We start from the raw sequence: 20,501 nt of genomic DNA on the forward strand, positions 1-20,501 counted from the left end.
GACCCCCGAGGGCGCGTCGGGAGGGGCGTAGCTGGTGGCGGGCGGGTCGCGGGAGGCCATGCTCTCAGCCCTGCTCGGTCCGTGGCTCGGCGGCAGCTCGCCCGCGCCCGGAGACCGTCCAATATCACCTCCCGGCCGACACACCCATCGGACGTCGCCTGGGAGGGAAAAAAGTTCCAGCCGAGCAGGTCCTTCCACTCGCTGCAGCCAATAGCTCCTCGATGAACTGCTGAGCCCGCATCAGATGGGCTCTGCCTTGGGCTGGACAGGCGCTGGGGCGGGAGGCAGACCCGCGTCGCTTTCTAGGCCTTTCCAGCTGGGGAATTTTTGACCCCTGGAGCATATGGCCCCAAGGGATGCCATTCCCCTACCCCACCCTGTCCTTTGCCCAACCGTGTGCCCACAGTACAGGCTGAGGCTGCTTTGCCCTGACAAAGACCGTTTATTGAGGACATGCTATGAGCCAAGCCACCCCCAGACAACTCTGGTGCTGCCTCTTTTGCCCTTCTCCAAGTGAGGGGACTGACCATCGGAGGGCCAAGGTCACAGCTGATGACGAACAGTGCTGGGTCTTCCGTGGCCCCTCTGGCCTGCTTCCTCCTTCTCACTTCTGGGGGCAACCCTCAGCCCCCGACCACACTGGAGAGGAGCGATCCTCACTCCATCTCCACCTCGCAGGACTTGGTGTTTTCTTCTTTCTCTGGATCCCTCTCCATGGCTCTCCTTTCCTCTTTTCCTCACTGGGCAGATGGAGGGAAGTTCCCTGGGAGAAGACCACCCCAGAGGGCACCCTGAGAAGGGCCCGGCTGACTGGCTCTGCCCCAAGCCGAGATTCTCCTTCTCTTCCCGGCCCCCCTCCTAGCCCAGTGCCTGCCGGAGCTGGGCTTGAGGCCCAGCAGTTCCTTCCTGACTCTCCCTGCATAGCATAGGAGCTGGCTGCAGGGCTCTGACCCAAGCCAGGCAACCCCTTTCACACCAGATGGGTCCTGGAGCACAAGCCATTTTCCTCCCTACCTTCAAGGCAACTAACCTCATTTTTCTGCTCTCCCCCCCTCCCCCGCCCCCAAGGCCTGGCGTCCCAGAGTCTGCTCAGGATGTTTGGGGGGGTCCCTTCTCCCTGCCCTCTGAGGTCCCAGCAGGCCAGTTGGGAAGCCACTCCCTAGTATGGAGAGGATGTGGGGAAGGCTGCTGAAAGTGCAGGGGTAATTGGAAGAAGTCAGTATCCTAGCCTCCTTAGCAAGAACAGGGAATCTGGGGCCTGCCTTCAGGGACCCAGGTGGGAAAAGCAGCAAGTCTGGCCTGCGCCTGGTCTGGGAGAGCCAGGGGACAGAGGAGTTTGGCCAAAAGAAGGCAAAAGCAAAGACGCTGCAAGGAAAGGCGATCGGTGCCTCCCTAAACCTCCCTGCAACCTGGTGATCCCCGACTCCCAGGCCTGTAGAAATTAGCCAGGAAGGAAGGGAGGCCCTAATCCTACCTGCCAACCGGCCCCCGCCTTGGTTATAGGATTAGCCAAGAGAAACAGGCATTTCCCCAGGAATCTCACCTCCTGCCACCTCTCTTAAATGCTACAACGAAGTATTGTGCCACTCTTCTAGGCTGTAGGGTATCTTTGATTGACCACGGACAACATGGTATGGTGGGAAAAGTAGAAGAAAACCGCCTTTCTCGGGCTCATAGCTCACCTATGAAACGGAGATAATACAGTCCACAGCCACTCAGACTCTGAAGTTGAGAAGGTCTGAACCACTTCCACCTTCTGAAGCAATTAGAGTATTAAGAAATAAAGGTATGACAGAACGAGGTTATAGAAAATTTGCATATGTTGTATTTACATTTATCCAAGTAATGCTTTCGTATTAGGCCACAAAGTATAGTACACTCTCATTGGGCTGTTTATAAGAAAGCTGTATGGTTTATAATGCACCATAGGCAGCGAGAGCCCATAAGGGACAGACTCTTCACCTTCTGGTCCAGTTGATGCACTGCTGGGCCCGTGGGCATGACTGTGCTTGGACACAAGGTCAGAAGTCTGGGTGAGGCTGTGGGGAATGTCAGGCAGGCCTAGAAGAGGGTCTTCTGGACTCTTCTGCAAAGAGTCCACTGGTGTCCACCTCATGGGACCAAGAATTCAGTTAATCAATCATGAAAAACACACAAATGGTACTTAGTACTGTTGATTACTAATATGATCATGGGCTCTGTTTTTTCATTTGTTGGGGAAGATTAAATGAGAAAATGTATATGAAAACATCTAGGACAGTTCTGGTATACAGCAGATGATTAATAACGACTTGTTTATCTATTTCTAATCCTGAAATCATTTTTCTTCTTGCCATCTTTCCTTTCCTCAGCAAGACCAGCACCTCCTCTGTTAATATTTCCATAAAAAAAAAAACTGTTCTAAAAAGTTTGTAGTGATCTATAATACACTTACAGGAAACATGTATGAAACATACAAACCACAAAACCACTACCCTGAGCAAGAAATAAACCTTGCCAGACTACTTTCAATCATTTCTCCCTTCCTCCCCTGCAAATAACTACTCTCATGACTTCTAACCCTACAGATTGGTTTTGTCTGTTTCTGAATAGATTCCTTTGTGTGGCTTCCTTAACCAACATTATGTTTGAGAGACTCATTCATGCTATATGTTGCTATAGTTCATTCACTGCTGTATAGTATTCCATTGTATGACTATACCACACTTTATATAATTTGTTCTGTTGTCCATAAGGACTTTGAGCTCTTTCAATTTGGGCTTATTAATAACATTATTATTAATGTTCATAGAAGGCTATGAACATTCTAGAACATGTATATTGGTGCATCTATGTATGCATTTCTGTTGGGAATATCTTAGGGGTGGAACTGTTGATCACGTTATTTGTGTTTTTAGCAGATATCGAGCTATTTTCCAAAGTGCATCCTTTCTATTCCTACTAATAGTGTATACAAGTTACAGTTGTTTATAATTGGTTTGCATGTACATTATAATGCACTTGTGGTTGCATGATATATATTTTTTCATTCTTTTACTTTTCACTTACCTACATCATTATATTTATAATGAAATTTTTTTTCATAGCAATGATATATTTGGGTCTTTAAAAAAAGAAAACCTGACCAGCCTGAGCAACATGGTGAGACCTCGTCTCTACAATAAAACAAAAAATTAGCCAGGCATGGTGGCACATGCCTGTGGTTCCAGCTACTTGGAAGGCTGAGGCCAAAGGATCACCTGAGCCCAGCAGGTCGAGGCAGCGGTGGCTGTGAGCGTGCCACTGCATTCCAGCCTGGGCGACAGAGTGAGACTCCAACTCAACAAAACAAAACAAACCCATTCTGAAATTTGCTGCTTTAATCGGTGTCCTTAGACCATTTACATGTAATGTAAGTTGATATTTTGGGGTTTAGGTATACCATTTTTATTTTTTGTTTGTTCTGTATTTCATTCCTCTGTTTCTTTTTTCTTGTATTTTTGGGGGAGTTTTGGGGAATATTTCTAGTATTCCATTTTAATTTATCTATTGAATTTTTGATTGTCTCCTTGTTTTGTTTAGAAGATGCTCTAGAAGGTTCAGTATACATAGTTAACTTTCTAGTTTACTCAGAATTAATATTTTGCCTCTTCAAATGGAATGTAGAACCTTACCAGCATATAGGTCCCTTTACCTTCTTGTCTTTCAGTGTAGTTGTAATGTGTGTTAGATAAACAGAAACTGAAAATCCCATTAAGCAATGCTATCATTTTTGCTTTCAACCACTGTACATATTTTAAATTACAAGAAAAAAATATTTACTCAGATGTTTACCTGTTGCCACTCCATCATTCTTACTTTTCCAAGCTTCCTTCTGTTATAATTTCCCTGTCTGAAGAATGTCTTTTAGTATTTCTTTTAAAGTAAGTTTGCTGGCAATGAATTCCCTTAGTTTTTCTTTGTTTGAGAATGTCTTTAGGTTACCTTCATTCTTTTAGGATATTTTTATGGAAAGAGTTCTGGGTTGACTGGTCTTTTTCTTTCAGTGCTTTAAAAATATTCTTCTAGTATAGGGTTTCTGGTAAGAAATCTGCAACAGTATAAACTGCTGTTCCCTATATTTAATGCATTATTTTTATCTGGCTGCTTTCAAGATTTTGTCTTTAGCTTTAGTAGTTTGATTATAATAAGGCTGGCTACGAATTTATTTGACCAGATCTTGCTTGGTGTTCACTGAGTTTCTTGAATCTGTAACTTTGTCTTTCACCAAATTTGAAGTTTTCAGTCATTCTTTCTTTTAAAAAGCTTTTTTGGCATTACATCCTTTCCTCCTGCTGTGATTCAGACTGAACAATTGATAATGATCTATCTTTAAGTTCTCTCTTTCCTCTGTCATCTACATTCTGATATTGAGTCCATCAATATATTGAATTTTTCATTTTGGTTATTTTTTTATTTCTAAAATTTCAATTTAGTTTTTTTTGTGCATTCTGTTTCTATGTTTAGGCTGTCTATATTTCCATTAATTTCAAGAGGTTTTGCCCTTATTTTTTGGAGCATGATTAACAGTTTCTTTAATGTCTTAATTCCAACAACTGTGTTATCTTAGAGTTATTGTCTCCTGATTGCATTTTCCCCTTACAGATGTAGAGATTGCCCTGGGTCTTCAAATATCAAGAAAGTCCTGGACATTATAAATATTATGTTATAGGATTATGGGTCGTATTTAAATCCTATGGAGAATATTTATTTTGTGTTTATCAGGCAATCAGGCTGATTGGGTTCAAGTTCCTATCTGACTTCTCTGGGCTGTAGTTCCAATGTCAGCTCCATTTTTAAGGATTGGTAGTGCTATTTTGATATATTTGGAGACTGTGCTAGGCTTGGACCAATCTAGGTACCTGTTGCTCAGCTCTGAAATCCTGTGGCATTCTGTTTAGGGTCAATTTTGGGGTGAGTTCAGACATTCATGTAAGATTTTATGGGATCATTTTCTTGGGTTTTCCTTGCCATGATCTCCCCAACACTTTCTAGATCCCAGGAGACCCTGCTCTCCCACCCTGTCTTGGTCCTCTGGCTAAAAACCAGGGTTTTCATTTTCCTACTCTGCCATGCACTTCCTGTGATTGTGTCTTCAGGGTCAAAAGCAATGAGAGGGAAAGATACAGATATAGGGAGAGATTGTGTCTCCCCATGTACTTAGGATCACACTTCTTCTGTGAACTGTGGGTTCCCCTTCCTCAGAGCTCTAGGATGCCAGTTCTGTTGCCACCACCATTTTCACTAGATGGCCTAAGGGCTACAGCAGGAACAACTGGAAAAAACAAAAATAAATAGGGGTTTTCTATGCTCTCTCTGACCTATAGGAGCTCTTTCCCATTCCTCAGACCAAAAATAGAGGGTTCCTTTTGAAGATGTCTGTATCCCATGTACAGTTCCAGGTTTCAGGTGGCCTCTGAGTCCAGGTTGGGAGGTACCAGTGGAAGGAAAATGGGAGACTTAACACCAGCTTGGTAGTGTTTTGAATTCTGGCTTCCTTCCCAAATCTTCCTACTCCCACTTGCTTTTAGAGTCCCCAGATAGCTGCTCTATACTTTCTGCCCAGGGTTTTTTTTTTTTTTTGGCATTCAATGGGAGGAAGAGGGGGGATAGCCTTCTCTACCTGACCAAAGCCAAAATAACATCAGCCTGTTTTAATTCTCTGTAAGCACTTACAACAATTTAGTATATCTTATTAACTTATTCATTTGTATATTGTTTGTTTCTCTGCCTCTGCCTCTCTCTAGGATATGGACTTCAGGAGAGCCATAACTTTGTTCATGTGGCAAACCACAGTCATGTCTACCATCTTGAATACTGCCTGGTATACAGAAGATACCCAATAACTGCTTTTGAATGGCTGAATCTGCCATCTCAGTCACAAAGATTTTTGCGACAACTGCTTATCTCTTCTTTTTGCTCTTCATCCTCAAACTCTTTTCCCACCAATAGATGGCTTTACATATCTGTCAGAAACAATTTACTGGCTGTCTAACAAGGAACAGGCTAGAAGAAATCCAGAGATACTTAGGGAAACAGGCAGTTGTATCCATTAGCATTCTTTCAGTAGCAAATATTAGAAAAACCCATTCCAACAGGTTTTAACAACAAAGGACATTTATTACTTCAGATAAGTAAGAAGTTCAGAGGTAATAATGGCCTTAGGTGACACTTGATCCTGTGACTCAAACAGCGCCATCCCAGGTGGGACCAAGTTCCCAGGAGTGGCATATATGGAAAACTTGCTCCCTTTATGCTGTGGGGACACACATGCCCCACTGCTCTAGCCTGCTGTCTCTAGTTCACAAGACACACAACTAGATGCAACTATTGTCTCTACTAATCAAGGTCACTTCAACTCTCAAGTCGGGTAGGTAGAATGCACACAGACAGGCTCAGGAAGAGGTTGTAATGTTGTGTGTGTGGCCACGAGGCAGAACTGAGTCTGGCTCCTGGTATCTCTGGAGGCTGGGCATGCACAGCAGTACAGCTACCAGAAAAGAGGAAGGATTCAATGGGATAATGTTTGGATCATCCAGAGACACCTACTGGGAGAGGAGCTCAGAAAGCATGAAGACTTTTTTAATTCCCCAAAGTGGCCTCTTTGAAAGGACAAAGTTCTGCAAGGCTAATCTTTGCTGGCAAAGTCAGACACAAATGAGCAGGTTAAGGTCCAGTCTGTCTGTAATATGAAAAATGAATGAAACATAGACATACTTCCAAAGTCCTGAGTGTGAGCTTGTATTCCATTAATGATTTCCATTTTATATTGCTGCACGCAGACCCGCACACCCTCACTCAGTATCAGTCATCACTGAGTCAGAAAACCCTAAGCCTCCAATTTCCTGCCTGTGAGACAGTAAAGACCTTGATTCGCCATTCACTATTCTTATACCCACCCCTCCCCACCCAACTTGACTTCATTACTGAGTCTAAATATTGGGAGTTCACATAACAAGTCTGGGTTTTGAGGGACACAGTGTTATCAAATCCATGAGTTCCTGGGTTTCAGATGGCAGGAGTTCAGATAGTGAGGGATTCATCCAAAAACTTACCTGAATCTAGCTGGTCCCTAAGGTCAGACAGTGGAGTTTGGAGAGGGAGAGTTAAAATAGGAAGAAACATTGATATACTCATCACCAACTTTATGCCTGTCACAAGGCCATTCTCATTTCAGGACACAGTATGGTTGAAATTTAAATATAACAACATCACCAACAAGACACATTGATAGGCTCTCCTAGTCATCTGTGTCCCTCCTTCTTCGTGGTTGTTTTGTGTGATTACTGTCCGCCCCATGCATTGCGAGTTCAGATGGACAGAGATTCCATCAGGAATGCTCCACTGTGACCTCAAGGCCTAATGCTATGCCTAGAGCACAGTAAGTGCTCAACAAATACAGGGTTTTAAGATGTATACACATTATTGAATAAGTATTTCTTTTAAAAAGATGATGTATACACAAAAGAGCAAAACTTCCGTTATAATATGACAGTTACTTTTGGTTCTGTCTTTTTATTCAAGTCATCATGATGGGCCCACCAGATTCTATGGGAAGTTGAGGACCAGTCACTGCCACTGTCAGGCCACATTCTTTCTCATCTCACCCAAGAAGTCATAGGTCTGCTCTGAAAGGTCAAAAGGTTCATGAACTCCATCTGGCGACAGCAGAGCTTGAAGTGCACCCTCATTTTCTTGGTTTTGCTTGAGGAAGTCAGCAATAATTCTCCACCGTGCAGCCTCAGTCTCTTCCTCTGCCCACCTGAATGGTGGCAGGAGTGTTGAATGGAGCAGAGGGAGCACACAGTCATGGTAAACCAGGAGGAACGTGGACTTCAGGAACTCTTTGTCTCTCTGGGAAAACACAAATAACAGTGTTATTTTTAAAGTGTTAAATCCTATGAACTCTGCTAACTTAAAAGCTACCTAAGGAGTGAGAAGGAGGGTGCCATTAGTGGCTGGTAGGTAATCAGCTCTGAGCCAGATACTCAGTCAGGGCACAGCACCTCTGAAATGAATGTGAACAATAGTCAACATGGAGTGCAGCTGAGTGGTTCTCCCTGAGAGTCTCTAAGTGGCTCCGTGGGACCAGGGAGTCTCCTAAGGTCCACAGGTGTCTCACATATTCTGTCAAGGAAACCAGGGTACTGCAGTCTAATTCTGGTGACACTGGTATGGTTCCAGGCAAATATAACTAAAACAAAATGCAAAGTTGGCTGTATCTACCTCAATTGATTACAGAATATTGGAGATAACTGTCAAATTAGCTAAGAGAAGGGTAGCAGGCATCCTGCACAGGATCCAGAAAAAAGAGAACTAAGGAGTAAGAAACTATTGGTTTGCTTCCCCCAATGCCTGGGGGGGGGGTAGGGGGTAGGGGGGTGTCTTGGTCCCAAGGATGTCAGATTCTCCCTAGCTAATAAGAGTGGTGTAATATTGACAGTATCCATCAAGCTCTTTTGCCAGCAGACTGTGGTGGGGACCTTGGAGAGCACAGCAGGCTGAGGGCAGAGATACCTACACGCAGAAGAGCCTACACATAGATGTCACCCCTCCAACCCCACCACGCATGTGCACAGGGGCAGTGACTACAGGCCAGAGGCCTAGCACCTTGCCCACTGCTGGACTGGAACAGCACTACACCTGCCAATTTTGGAAAAAGGTCATGATTAGATTATACTGGTCAAATAAAAACTCCAATATGAATATAATATCTATACTTTCCCTCTCCCCCAATTTTTAGAGCTTTAATTTGTTCATTTTTCCATGTTCTTTGTAGATTATGAATACTTTAGATTAAGACTGGCAAACTATGGATTTGTGGCCTGCAACCTTTTTGTAAATAAAGTTTTATAGAAATGTAGCCATACTTGGTTGTTTACATATTGTCTGTGACTGTTTCTGCATTACATTAGGCAGAGCTGAGTTGTGTGATAGAGTCCGAGGCCTGCAAAGCCAAAAATATTTACTATGCAGCCCTTTACAGAAAAAGTTTGCTGAATCCTGAATTAAAGCAGTCATATCACTACTCACTGATTAATGCAAGTTCTGTTGGGTAATGAACATGCTTCTGCAGCAATGTATGAGCAGTGCTGTTTTTTCAATATATGAAACAGCTCAGGCCAATCTTCTTTTACCTTCTCCTTACCTGATGTAGACTTTGAGAGCTAGATAATTTTTTTTTTTTTTTTTGAGTTGGAGTCTCACTCTGTCACCCAGACTGGAGTGCAGTGGCCGCTCCCGGCCACCACAGCCTCGACCTGCTGGGCTCCAGAGATCCTTCCACCTCAGCCTTCCGAGTAGCTGGAATTACAGACGCGCGCTACCATGCCCGGCTAATTTTTTGATTTATTGTAGAGATGAGGTCTCGCCTGCCCAGGCGGGTCTCGAACCCGCGGGCTCAGGCAATCCACTCACCTCAGCCTCCCAAAGGCACGGGATTACAGGCTGAGCCACCGAGCCCGGCGATAATTTTTTAAAAAATAAGGTAAAATTGACAGCCAACTGAAGGACTTCAGTTTAGAAACTTCTCCTTCATTTAAATAAAACTCAGTGACCCATCTTGATCAAGTGTTTCTTTTCACATTAAGAAATGATCACATATACCCTTTTCAAAATATGTCTTTGCAAGCATAATGACAGTCCACCTGGATAAAAAGGATTACAGTTATGACTACTTTAGCTAAAAAAAAAAAAAAAAAAAGGAGGCATTATTAGAATGGGCAAGTAAACACTGAGCACTGCAACTATTAAGTTCAGTGGGGACAATCATATTACCTTCTCAGATCTTTTTAATGTATTTTCTTTTTCAGCCCATGAACTCTAAAAAGCAAGTAGAAGTACTACATTAGTCCAAGTATCCACAAATCTTTGCAATACTTCTGCATTTTTACTCTGTAATTAAACTTATGGACAGGTTAAACATGCTGTACAGATTCTACACATGCAAATAATTCATCTGTAATTAGATACCTATTGCTAACAACCTAGGACTGTACCGACTAGGCAGTTGTACCAAAGATATCATAGAAGATCATGATTAATATAAATCAAAACTAATTTAAGAACAGAATCGGTGAAACACTAACACATTCTTGCAAACTTCACAAACATAGTACCTGAACAATAAAATAGTACTAAGCGTTTGAGGTCAGACAATACTGAAAATAGAAAACACTGCCAAATACCACACTTCTCTACAATTCTGTCTTCCATGTTGATGACAATGATCAGAATGAGATAGACTGAAGTACAGTTTTGTAAGTAAATATTTCCAATCTGCCTTTAAGACTTCACAAAAAACTTTCTTTAAATAATGAAACACACACACACACACACCCAGAGTTCAATTAATCCCACAGAAGTATGAACCGAAGACCTTCACAGTGCCAGTTCCTGGCAAACTGTAAGCTTGGGATGAATATGACCAGTCTCAGGCTGCCCATTCCAGGATTTGGGTTTTGTGCATGTTTGTTAAGTATCTTCCTTTTGGTCTGAAATTATGGGTAACCTGAAAGCTTCAGACCTTTCTCAGTAGGGGGTGAATGTGACATATTGCACCAAGAGACTCTTCATGAAACAGTGGACGCACTGAAGGAGTTTCTCAACAGGACTTATTGTCTGGTAAAACTTGCCTATTGTTTGTTTCTTACATGGCAGGGTCACATGTACACTTAGAGAACTCATTCAGGAACAGCAAACGTGGGGGGTCACTCCTACTGCATCAAGATCTACTTTATTTCTTCTAGAGCAAACAGAAGACTACGCTTCCCAGCTCCATTGAAGTTAAGTGGACCACATGACTGGTTGTGGCCAAAGAAATGTGAGCAGAAGTGGCCAGGTTGCTTCAGGGCAAAGGCAGTGGAATGCTCAAGAACAATTCTCCACTCTCCCAGTTTTCTGGCAGGGGCATCTGGCAACAGAGGAAGCTACTTGCTCCAGATGATGCTGTGAGATAGTAGACGCTCTACCAGCCTGACCCCTAGGTGACCGAGGAGCAAAGTCTCCACAGATCATGCTAGACAGGTACCATGGTAAGAAATCAACCTTTGCCACCACAGCACAGTCAAGCTTATCCTAAGTAACACAGTGTGCCATGGAAAGAAGGCTCAGGAGTACAGAAACAACCACTCTTTTTTTTTTTTAAGTTGGAGTCTCACTCTTGTTGCCCAGGCTGGAGTACAGTGGCACGTTTACGGCCACCGCAGGCTCAACCTGCTCAGTTTAGGTGATCCTTCCACCTCAGTCTTCCAAGTAGTTGGAACTAGAGACGCATGCTACCACACTCAGCTAGTTTTTTTTGTGATTTATTGTAGTGATGAGGTCTTCACCAAGTTGCCCGGGCTGGTCTTGAACCCCTGGGCTCATGCAATCCTTTCGCCTCAGCCTCCCAAAATGCTGGGATTACAGGCTGAGCCACTGCGCCCAGCCACAACTACTCTTTTTTATTTTTATTATTTATTATATTAATAATTCACTATGGAAAAATTAAGAAAATCGAGATAAAATAACTCATGATACAGAGATATTCACTGATACCTTTCTGGAGCATATTCTTCTAGATCATTTCACAGGCAGATATGTACACAAAAATATATATATTTAGATATATTTATTATGCCTCAAGTGGGTTTTCACTTAGTAATATACATGAACCTTTTTACCCACTGCCTTTTCTTGAATAGCCTGTGGCATATCTGGAAGTGCCCAGAGCTGACCCGCAGGGGCAGCCCTGGCTTGCCACTGCTGAGCTCTATGGCCAGCTAGGTTACTGTACATCTCTGAGCTGTCTGCTCATCAGGGAAATGCAGATTTTAGACTAGATTAGGGATCTTACGGTTCCTCCTATGTCCAATGTTCGGATTCCTTGATTGTTACATGCCTAGGAATATATTCCTGTGGCCAGCACAGTGCCTTAGTCATAGTGGGCTCTTGTGAAATCCTCGATGAATGAATCAATGTACATATGTTCTGTATAGTAAATAAATATTATGATACTGATGACTTTACAGAATAAGAAAGAGAAATTCTGCATTATCTAGCTACAGAGTGAGATGAACTTACCCACAATTATAGGTAATCATATGTGCCATGAACATCTTCTTAAACCTCTGCAGAAAACATCATTGCTACTGTTGACACCTCCCATCCCAGCCAAGCCAGCACATGAGTCGGTTTTACGTCTAATACAAATCTTTGTAGATGGCTGGGTCATCCTTCCATTTCTGCTGTCAGGCCCATACAGACTTACTCTTATCAGCAGGAGTCACCCCTTCCTCCTGCACTTGTGCTGTTCTATCCCTCTGCACTGTCAGAGGATTTTGCCTAAAACAAAAACCCTTCCAGGTTACCCATACCCATCACACTTCTCACTCCCTGCACTGAGACTCAGACCTTGCCCATCAAATGACCACTCCCTTATGCACCTGACATTCCAAGCTAGATCATTGGCTCTTCTCAATACATCTCTATCCCTCCCTGCCTCAAAATATTTGCTCATGCTGAGCCTTCTACCTAGAACATTTTCACCCCATCTCAGCATATCAGAATCCTCTTGGCTTCAGCCTTTATTGGGCCCATCGCACCCAGGACCTCTCTAATGAAACAGAGTCTCTAACCTCCTTTGCTGCCATATTTAACTCCTCAAAGCCTTGGGTTACACTTCCCGCACTTGTCATCTTAACTGTGTATCTGTCTTGCATGCATACAACTCTTCTAACATCTGTTGACCTTGATGGATTAGATGGAACCATATGAAACCGCCATTTTGGACTGCTGACAGTGGCTGAAAACTGGAGATTTCCCTTGGGAAGTAACATTCATACTAAGATTGGAAGGATGAGACTGAATTAGTTAGACAATGGACAGGGGTTGGGAGACATCATTCTAGAAGCGGGTGGTGAACCCAGAGCAGGCAACAGAACTAAGTAAGAAAAAGTATGTGTAACTGCTTTCAGAACTCAGCAGGTTTCCATCATGATGCATGCTACCTACCCTGAGAGCATCCATCACGTCAGGCTGTTCTAAGAGCTTGGGGAAGGTAGCCAGCATTGGATGACTAATTAAATCTGAAATGCAAAAGAATAGAAGGAATCTTATGCAAACTTCAAGGTATTCTACTGAAATAGACATAAAAATACTCATTCAGCTTAAAATTATTATGCCAAATAATTTATTGATCAGATATTCTATACACTTTAACCCCCTCAATCTCCATTTGCCAGATACCCATATCCCAGAGTTTTGAAATGAGTCCTATACTAAATGACTGTTTTAGGGTGAGAAGTAAAGTGCCTCTGAACAGAATGAGACTAAAACACTTTAATCTTCTATGGTTTTTTTCAACCTCTTTTTTCTCCTTATGAGGGTAGCCCTGCTCTTGGAAGACTGAGCAGAAACCAGGAAGCACCAGGGGAAAGCAGACAGAAGGCTGGCTGCTGAGGTCTGGTACCAGTCCACCAGTGCTCAGGAAAGGACCCTGGATGTGTGTCTGGAGCCAGTAGACAGCAGTGGATTAAATCGGAAGGTATTAAGAATCGGGGATCCTGGCTATAGACTAAACACTGTGTAGGAGAATACTGGCATTTCATAATAATAATGGCACAAGAAAGACCACTGAAAAGAAGCATACCAGGAAGGACAGGACTTCAGGCTGCTTGTGCTACTATAACAGAATACCTGAGACTGGGTAATGCTGGATTTAGTATCTGGTGATGGCCTTCTTACTGCACTCTCCAGAGGGGAATACTGTCCTCGTGTGGCAGAAGACAGAAGAGCAAGTAAGACAAATTCCCTCCATCAAGCTCTTCTACAAGGACCCCAATCCCATTCAGGAGGGAGGAGCCCTCATGGTCTAATCTTCACTCAAAGGCCCCACCTCTTAATACGATTACATTGGCAACACCTGAATTTTGGAGGAGCCACATTCAAACCATAGAAGACACTTTTGAAATATCAAGGACAATCTATTCTCATTCTCTCTCTCTCCCTTCTCCCCCTCTTTCTTTCTTTTTGAGTTAAGATTTCCTTCTGTCACCCAGGCTGTAATATAGTGACATGACCACAGCTCACTGCACCCTTGACTTCCTGGGCTCAGGCTCCTGAGTAGCTGAGGCTATAGTTGTGCACCAGCACATCTAGCTAGTTTTTAAAATTTTTTTGTAGAGATGAGGTCTTGCTATGTTTCCCAGGCTGGCCTTGAATGCCTGGCCTCTAGTGATCCTCTCACCTCGGCCTCCCAAAGTGCAGGGATTATAGGTGTGAACCACCATGCCCGGCTTCTCAGTAGAGAAAAATTATTTATTTAGATATTATTAGTATTTTAAATTCTGTTGATTAAATTAAAATGAAATTAACAAGTCTGAGTAACCTACAAACTTCTCTGTATCCATGGGAAAAACAAATAAGCCTTATCCTCTTTAAGAAGTCATAGCATTCATGAAATTTTCCTAGCCATTAAAATAAAGGGCAAATGGTGATGAAAAGGCTTACCTGTCTTCCCCTTAGAGTTATAATTATTCCTCGAGAAATGTCTGTGCTTCTCAGACTTTGAGGTCCATTTCTACCTCCCTGTCTAGGTGGTAAGTCCCTGTGAGAGCACTCCAAGTCTATGAATATTACATGTCCACAAGTGGCAAGCCATCACTGGGCTTTCTTTTTCCTTGCTCTGCTCCATCCACACTGGCCTGCCTTCAACTTCAAGCCCTCCAACACATGCATATTCTCTTGCCCTGGGTCTTCAGACATGCTGGTCCTTTTACGCAGCAAGTATCCTTTCCCACATACCTCCACCATTGGTCTAATTCCTCTCTCAGGTCTCACCTGAAATATTATTTGCTCAAAGGAGCCCTTCCTTTCCCTGTACATTAACCAGGTCTTCTTATTGCATGCTCTCATTGTATATTTTCCTTCAGAGCACTTATTTTAAAAGGTTGGGAAGGATTATTCACATAATCGTGTTTGAGGTCTGTTGCTCCACAAGGTAGGGATGCCTGTGCCTGTCTCATTCATCACTTGGCCTAGCACAGAGCAGTCACTCAGCATATACCTGCTTACTGATTTACTGAATGCAATGAACAGCCAGTAAAATTAAACTGGTTTTCTTTTTGGAGGCAATTCTTACAACACATGCGTTTCTCTTTGCAAGTTCAATAATGTGTGATAACTCACTGATCTTTTAAATTATTTTTTAACATTTTACTTGGAAAAAATTTCAAACTTACAAAAAAATTGCAAGAATAAAAACAGCACACAGAACACCTGAATGCTCCTTACCCAGATTTACCGATTTTACCTAATCCATTAGATACTTACATTTCATGCATTAAGAACAAGCTATTTTGGTTTCCTGCCAAAAAGATGATATGCCCACCAAACGTGGGAAAAAACCAAATTATTCAGAGACATTAAGGGAAACTGTGACTTTATATCTGAGTTTTAGGATCTCAAACCTCAAGAATTTGAAATGTGAGAATGTGTACATTTGAAAAAAATGAGTATGTACTGAGTTCATGAAGCTCAATGTTTTGCATCCGAAGGTGTCTCAGAAACAATGTACTGACATTAATGCTATTCTAAATATTTATTCCAAATGTTCCATTACAAAGCAGAAGATACAGGTTGGCATAGGTTATCTTTACTCAAAGTATAAAGCATTATTGTGCATAAGGAAATGGCAAAGACTCCTTACCAGCACTTTGCAAGCTTAACCTGTCTTTCAGGAGCACATCTCCAAGAATTTGTCGATAAAATATCAACAAGTGAATGGAACACATACTTCCAATTAATGTTTCTGGTAGTAGACTATCAAAGAAGAAAAAAATAAATTCATAAGACAATCCAGCCTACAGTGTTTTATGCAAATTATTTAATAAACTGCTCCAAGTTTTACTTTATTATGGGAAAAAATTTTAACAACTTAAATGAAGATTTCCACTGCAAGTTGACAGCATTAAACTTCAGATACCTTGTATTTTTATGCGTACACTTTTAAGTCTCAACTTTTGCCATTCTTGTGCTTGCATATTAGCATGCACACCCATGCTAAATGTCAAATAAAAAAGAGAGAGAGAGAGAGAGAGAGACGGACTAAGGGAGGGAGAAAGGGAGGAGGAAGGGAGGAAGGGAGGGGTAGGTAGGTAGGTCATCAATTATATGTTTTGGAAAGAAAGGGACTAGTCACTACAAGCTGTAACAAAGGCATATTGCTGCCACACCTGATTGTGGTGAATACAGAGGAAATACCAGACTGTTCGCAAAGCTGAGTGAAACAGGGAAGGGTGTGGAATAAATCTTGACTTTGCCACTTCCAGTTATGTGACATTGAATTAATCTCCTTGGGCTTCTGTTTCCTCATTTTTAGAACATGAATAGTAGTAGTACCTGCATTTCAGAAGGTTACTAAAAGGATAAAAATGAGGTAAGTGTAGAGTGCTTAATGCAGTGCCTGGTATCTAATAAGGCATCTTATTTTTTAAAAAATTTCAATACTTAAGTCAAGTTGGTATCAGATGCTATATGTAATACCATGGTAACCACAAATAAAGTATCTATAGAATATACACACATGAAAATGGAAAGAGAATAAAAATGTTTCATTATGAAAAATCAATTAAATACAAAGAAAAGCAGTGAGGGAGCAAATGAAGGCCAAGAAAACTATAAAACATACAGAAATCAAGTAACATAAAATGACAGAAGTCCTTCCCTATCAGTAATTACTTTATTGTTTATTTATTCAATTTTTTTGAATCAGAGTATCACTCTGTCACCCAGACTAGAGTGTAGTGGCATGATTACGGCCACTGCAGCCTTGACCTGCTAGACTCAGGAGATCCTCCTGCCTCAGCCTTCCAAGTAGCCAGAACCACAGGTGTGTACCACCATGCCTGGCTAATTTTTTGATTTTTTAGGGGCTTTTGTAGAGACAAGGTCTTGCCAAATTGACCAGGCTGGTCTAGAACCCCTGAGCTCAGGCAATTCTCTTACCTCTGCCTCCCCAAGTGCTAGGATTACAGGCGTGAGCCATCACACCTGGCCAGTAATTACTTTAAATTAAATGGATTAAACGCCTCAATCAAAATATACAAATTGGCAGGATGAATTAAAAAATTTTTAAAAAATGAAAAAACAAACAGAAAACCCTGGAATCTATTTATTAAAAATTATGTATTTATTCTAACATTTTTAAACTTTAGTTACCTTCCAAGTACTCTCTGCTTGATGCAATACACCTACCAAGGTACTTTATCTGCTGCTCAAAACAGTTTTTGAACTTGTCACATTTGATGCCTTCTAATGCTCCTGCCTTTTTTTGTTTCACCTCTTCCACATTGGCAAAAGGTTTCCCATTGAGAACTTTTTTCATCCAGGGAAACAAAAAAAAAGTTGCTAGGGGTAAGATTGGGTGAATAGGGTGGGTTGAACATGGGGTTGGGTTGGTTTTAGTCAAAAACTGGGGAACACTCAGCACAATGTGGGCAGGTACATTGTCATGGTGGAAGAACCAGTCACCTGTGTGCCACAAAAAAATTCACTGAAGCCAAACACAGCCTCTTACAACATTAGCTGGTACACTGATGTCCATGTGTTCCTAGAACACTTACCTAGTGCGAGATGCCTGTACTACAAGGGGCCTGCCCTCCAAGAGATAATTCTCATTTTTTAGGGGTCTCCCCTCATATGCTATCTACAAGAGATTTACTGTAGACTCAAGACACTCATAGGTAGAAAGTGAAAGCATGAAAAAAGATATTCCATGCAAAAGTAACTAAAAGAGAGCAAAGTTAGCTAAACCAATATTAGACAAAATAGACTTTAAGCCACAAAAACTGTTACAAAAGACAAAGAATATTATGTAATGATAAAAGAATCAATTCATCAAGAATCTATAACAATTATAAACATATATGTACCAAACATGAGCCTTAAATTTATGAAACAAACATTGACAAAATTAAAGGAAGAAATACACAGATTTACAATAACAGTAGACGACTTTGGTACCCTACTCTCAATAAGGTTTAGAACAACCAAACAGAAGATCAATAACACTGTAAACCAATTGGACCTAACAGACATATACAGAACACTTTGCCCAACACATTTTCCTCAAATGTACATAGAACACTCTCTAGGGCAGATCACATGTTAGGCCACAAAACAAGTCTTAATAAATATAAAGAGACTGAAATCATACAAATGTCTTTTCCAATCATAATGGAATGAAACTAGAAATCAAAAGCAGAAGGAGAACTGGAAAATATACAAATATGTGGAAATTAAAAAACAGAAAACCCAATGACTCAAAGAAATCTCAAGAGAAATTAGAAAACATCTTGAGACAAATGAAAATGAAACACAACATAGTAAAAACTTATAAGATACAGTGAAAACAGTGCTAAGAGGAAAATGTATAGCTGTAAATGCATACATTATAAAAGAAGAAAGATCTCAAATCAAACAACCCAACTTTACAGCATAAGGAACCAGAAAAGAAGAACAAACACACCCAAAAAAGATGGAAGAAAATAAGAAAGGTTAGAACAGAGATACACAAAATAAAGAAGAAAAAAAAAACAGCAAAGAAAATCAATGAAAGCAAGGGCTAGTTCTTTGAAAAGATGAACAAAATTGACAAATCTTTAGTGAGAGTGACTAAGGAAAAAAAGAGAAGGCTCATTACAATCAGAAATAAAAGAGAGGACACATTACTACTGATTTTACAGAAATAAAAAAAATTATAAGAGAGTATCACAAATAATTGTTTGCCAACAAATGGGAAACCCTTGATGAAATGGAAATATTTCTAGAAAAACACTATCTATCTAGATTAGAACCATAAAGAAATAGAAAATCTGAACATAGTAATAACAAGTAAGAAGATTGAATCAGTAATCAAAAATCTCCCAACAAACAAAAGTTGGGCATCAGATGGCTTCATTGGAGAATCCTACCAAATGTCCAAAGAAGAATTAACACCAATCTTCCTCACACTTCTAAAAAACTGAAGAGGGAATCCTATAAACTCATTCTATGAGGTCAGCAATAACCTGATATGAAAGCCAGATACTAAAACAAAAACAAAAAACCCACAGGTCAATATTCCTGATGAATATTGATGCAAAATCCTTAACAAAATATCAGCAAACAGAATTCAAAAGCACATTAAAAATCTTATACACCTTGACAAAGTGGGATTTATTCATGAAAATATAAGGACGGTTCAACATACAAAAATCAATATAATATACTATATTAACAGAATTAAGGGGAAAGAACCCACATGATTTTCTCAATTGATGCTGAAAAAATACTAAAGTCAACACCCTTTCATGATAAAAACACTCAATGAACTAGGAAGAGAAACTCCTGCAACATAATGAAGATCATGTATGAAAGGCCCACTGCTAACATCATACTCATTGGTGAAGCACTAAAAGCTTTTCCTCTAGGATAAAGAACAAGACAAGGATCCTTCTCTCACTCCTTTACTCAATGTAGTAATTAAAATATTTTTACAAAGTAAAATTATTTCTTTTGCAGACAATATGATGTAGAAGTACTAGGATATACGCAGAAAACCCCAAAGATTCCACAACTAAACTGTTAGAATAAACAACTTTAGCAAAGTTGCAGAATACAAAGTCAACACATAAAAATCAGCTTTGTTTCTACACACTAACAACGAACAATTTGAAAAAAAATTAAGAAAACAATTCCATTAGCATCAAAAAGAATAAAATACTCAGCAATGAAAAATAGAAAAAACTCAATATTTAGATTTCAAAATAATTATCTGGAAACATGAAAAGAGAGTTATTTAAAACTTGACACATACCAAATACTTCCTGGGAATATATTGAGCATAAGAGCTGCTCTTAGAATATACTCAAGAAGGCCAGGCACAGTGGCTTACACCCGTAATCCCAGCACTTTGAGAGGTAGAAGCGAGAGGACTGTCCGAGTTCAGAGGTTCAAGACCAACTTGGGCAACTTGGTGAGATTAAAAAAAAAAAAAAATTACCCAGGTGTGGTGACACGCATCTGTACTTCCAGCTACTTGGAGGGCTGAGGCAGAAGGATCACCTGAGCCCAGCAGGTCGAGGCTGCAATGGCTATGAGCATGCCACTGCACTGCAGCTGGGTGACAGAGTGAGATTCCAACTTAAACACACACACACACGAAAATGTCTTGCATCCTTATATATATATATTTTTTTTTTTTTTTTTCTAAATGCCATTTTTAGAAGTCCATAAACTCTGTCACTAAGCATGAAGCACGATCATATAGAAAATCTCAAAAATCCTGCAAACAGCATGATGTCCTCTAATCAAAGAGGAAGATGCCTTTGGGCTGAGAAAAACCACCAAAGGTTAAAAAAGAAACACTAACTTTTATAAATTAATCCTGTATCTTAATTTCTTGGATGAGAATTTTAGAAGGAAAAATTATCACCAAGGTAATGTTCAGGCTTCCTGCCTGT

General features: G+C 41.0%; 2 protein-coding genes across 2 annotated transcripts in view; both read right to left on the reverse strand.

The window, feature by feature from the left end:
- MALL (mal, T-cell differentiation protein like) overlaps positions 1-60 on the reverse strand; it is a 23,798-nt gene extending 23,738 nt beyond the window's left edge. The window contains exon 1 of the mRNA XM_008065656.1: positions 4-60. Within this exon, the coding sequence (XP_008063847.1) occupies positions 4-60 (57 nt within the window). The remainder of the gene's footprint in view (positions 1-3) is intronic.
- Positions 61-7,494: 7,434 nt separating this feature from the next.
- The window catches only part of NPHP1 (nephrocystin 1), a 54,808-nt gene continuing 41,801 nt past the window's right edge, over positions 7,495-20,501 (reverse strand). Inside the window, exons 16-19 of the mRNA XM_008065657.1 lie at positions 15,707-15,819; positions 13,012-13,085; positions 9,796-9,840; positions 7,495-7,872 (exon numbers count right to left, since the gene is read on the reverse strand). Coding sequence (XP_008063848.1) covers positions 7,600-7,872; positions 9,796-9,840; positions 13,012-13,085; positions 15,707-15,819 — 505 coding nt within the window. The 3' untranslated portion in view covers positions 7,495-7,599. The remainder of the gene's footprint in view (positions 7,873-9,795; positions 9,841-13,011; positions 13,086-15,706; positions 15,820-20,501) is intronic.

This window comes from Carlito syrichta, unplaced genomic scaffold, assembly GCF_000164805.1.
Source record: "Carlito syrichta isolate Samal-C Ts95f unplaced genomic scaffold, Tarsius_syrichta-2.0.1 Scaffold308711, whole genome shotgun sequence".
Lineage (NCBI taxonomy): Eukaryota > Metazoa > Chordata > Mammalia > Primates > Tarsiidae > Carlito > Carlito syrichta.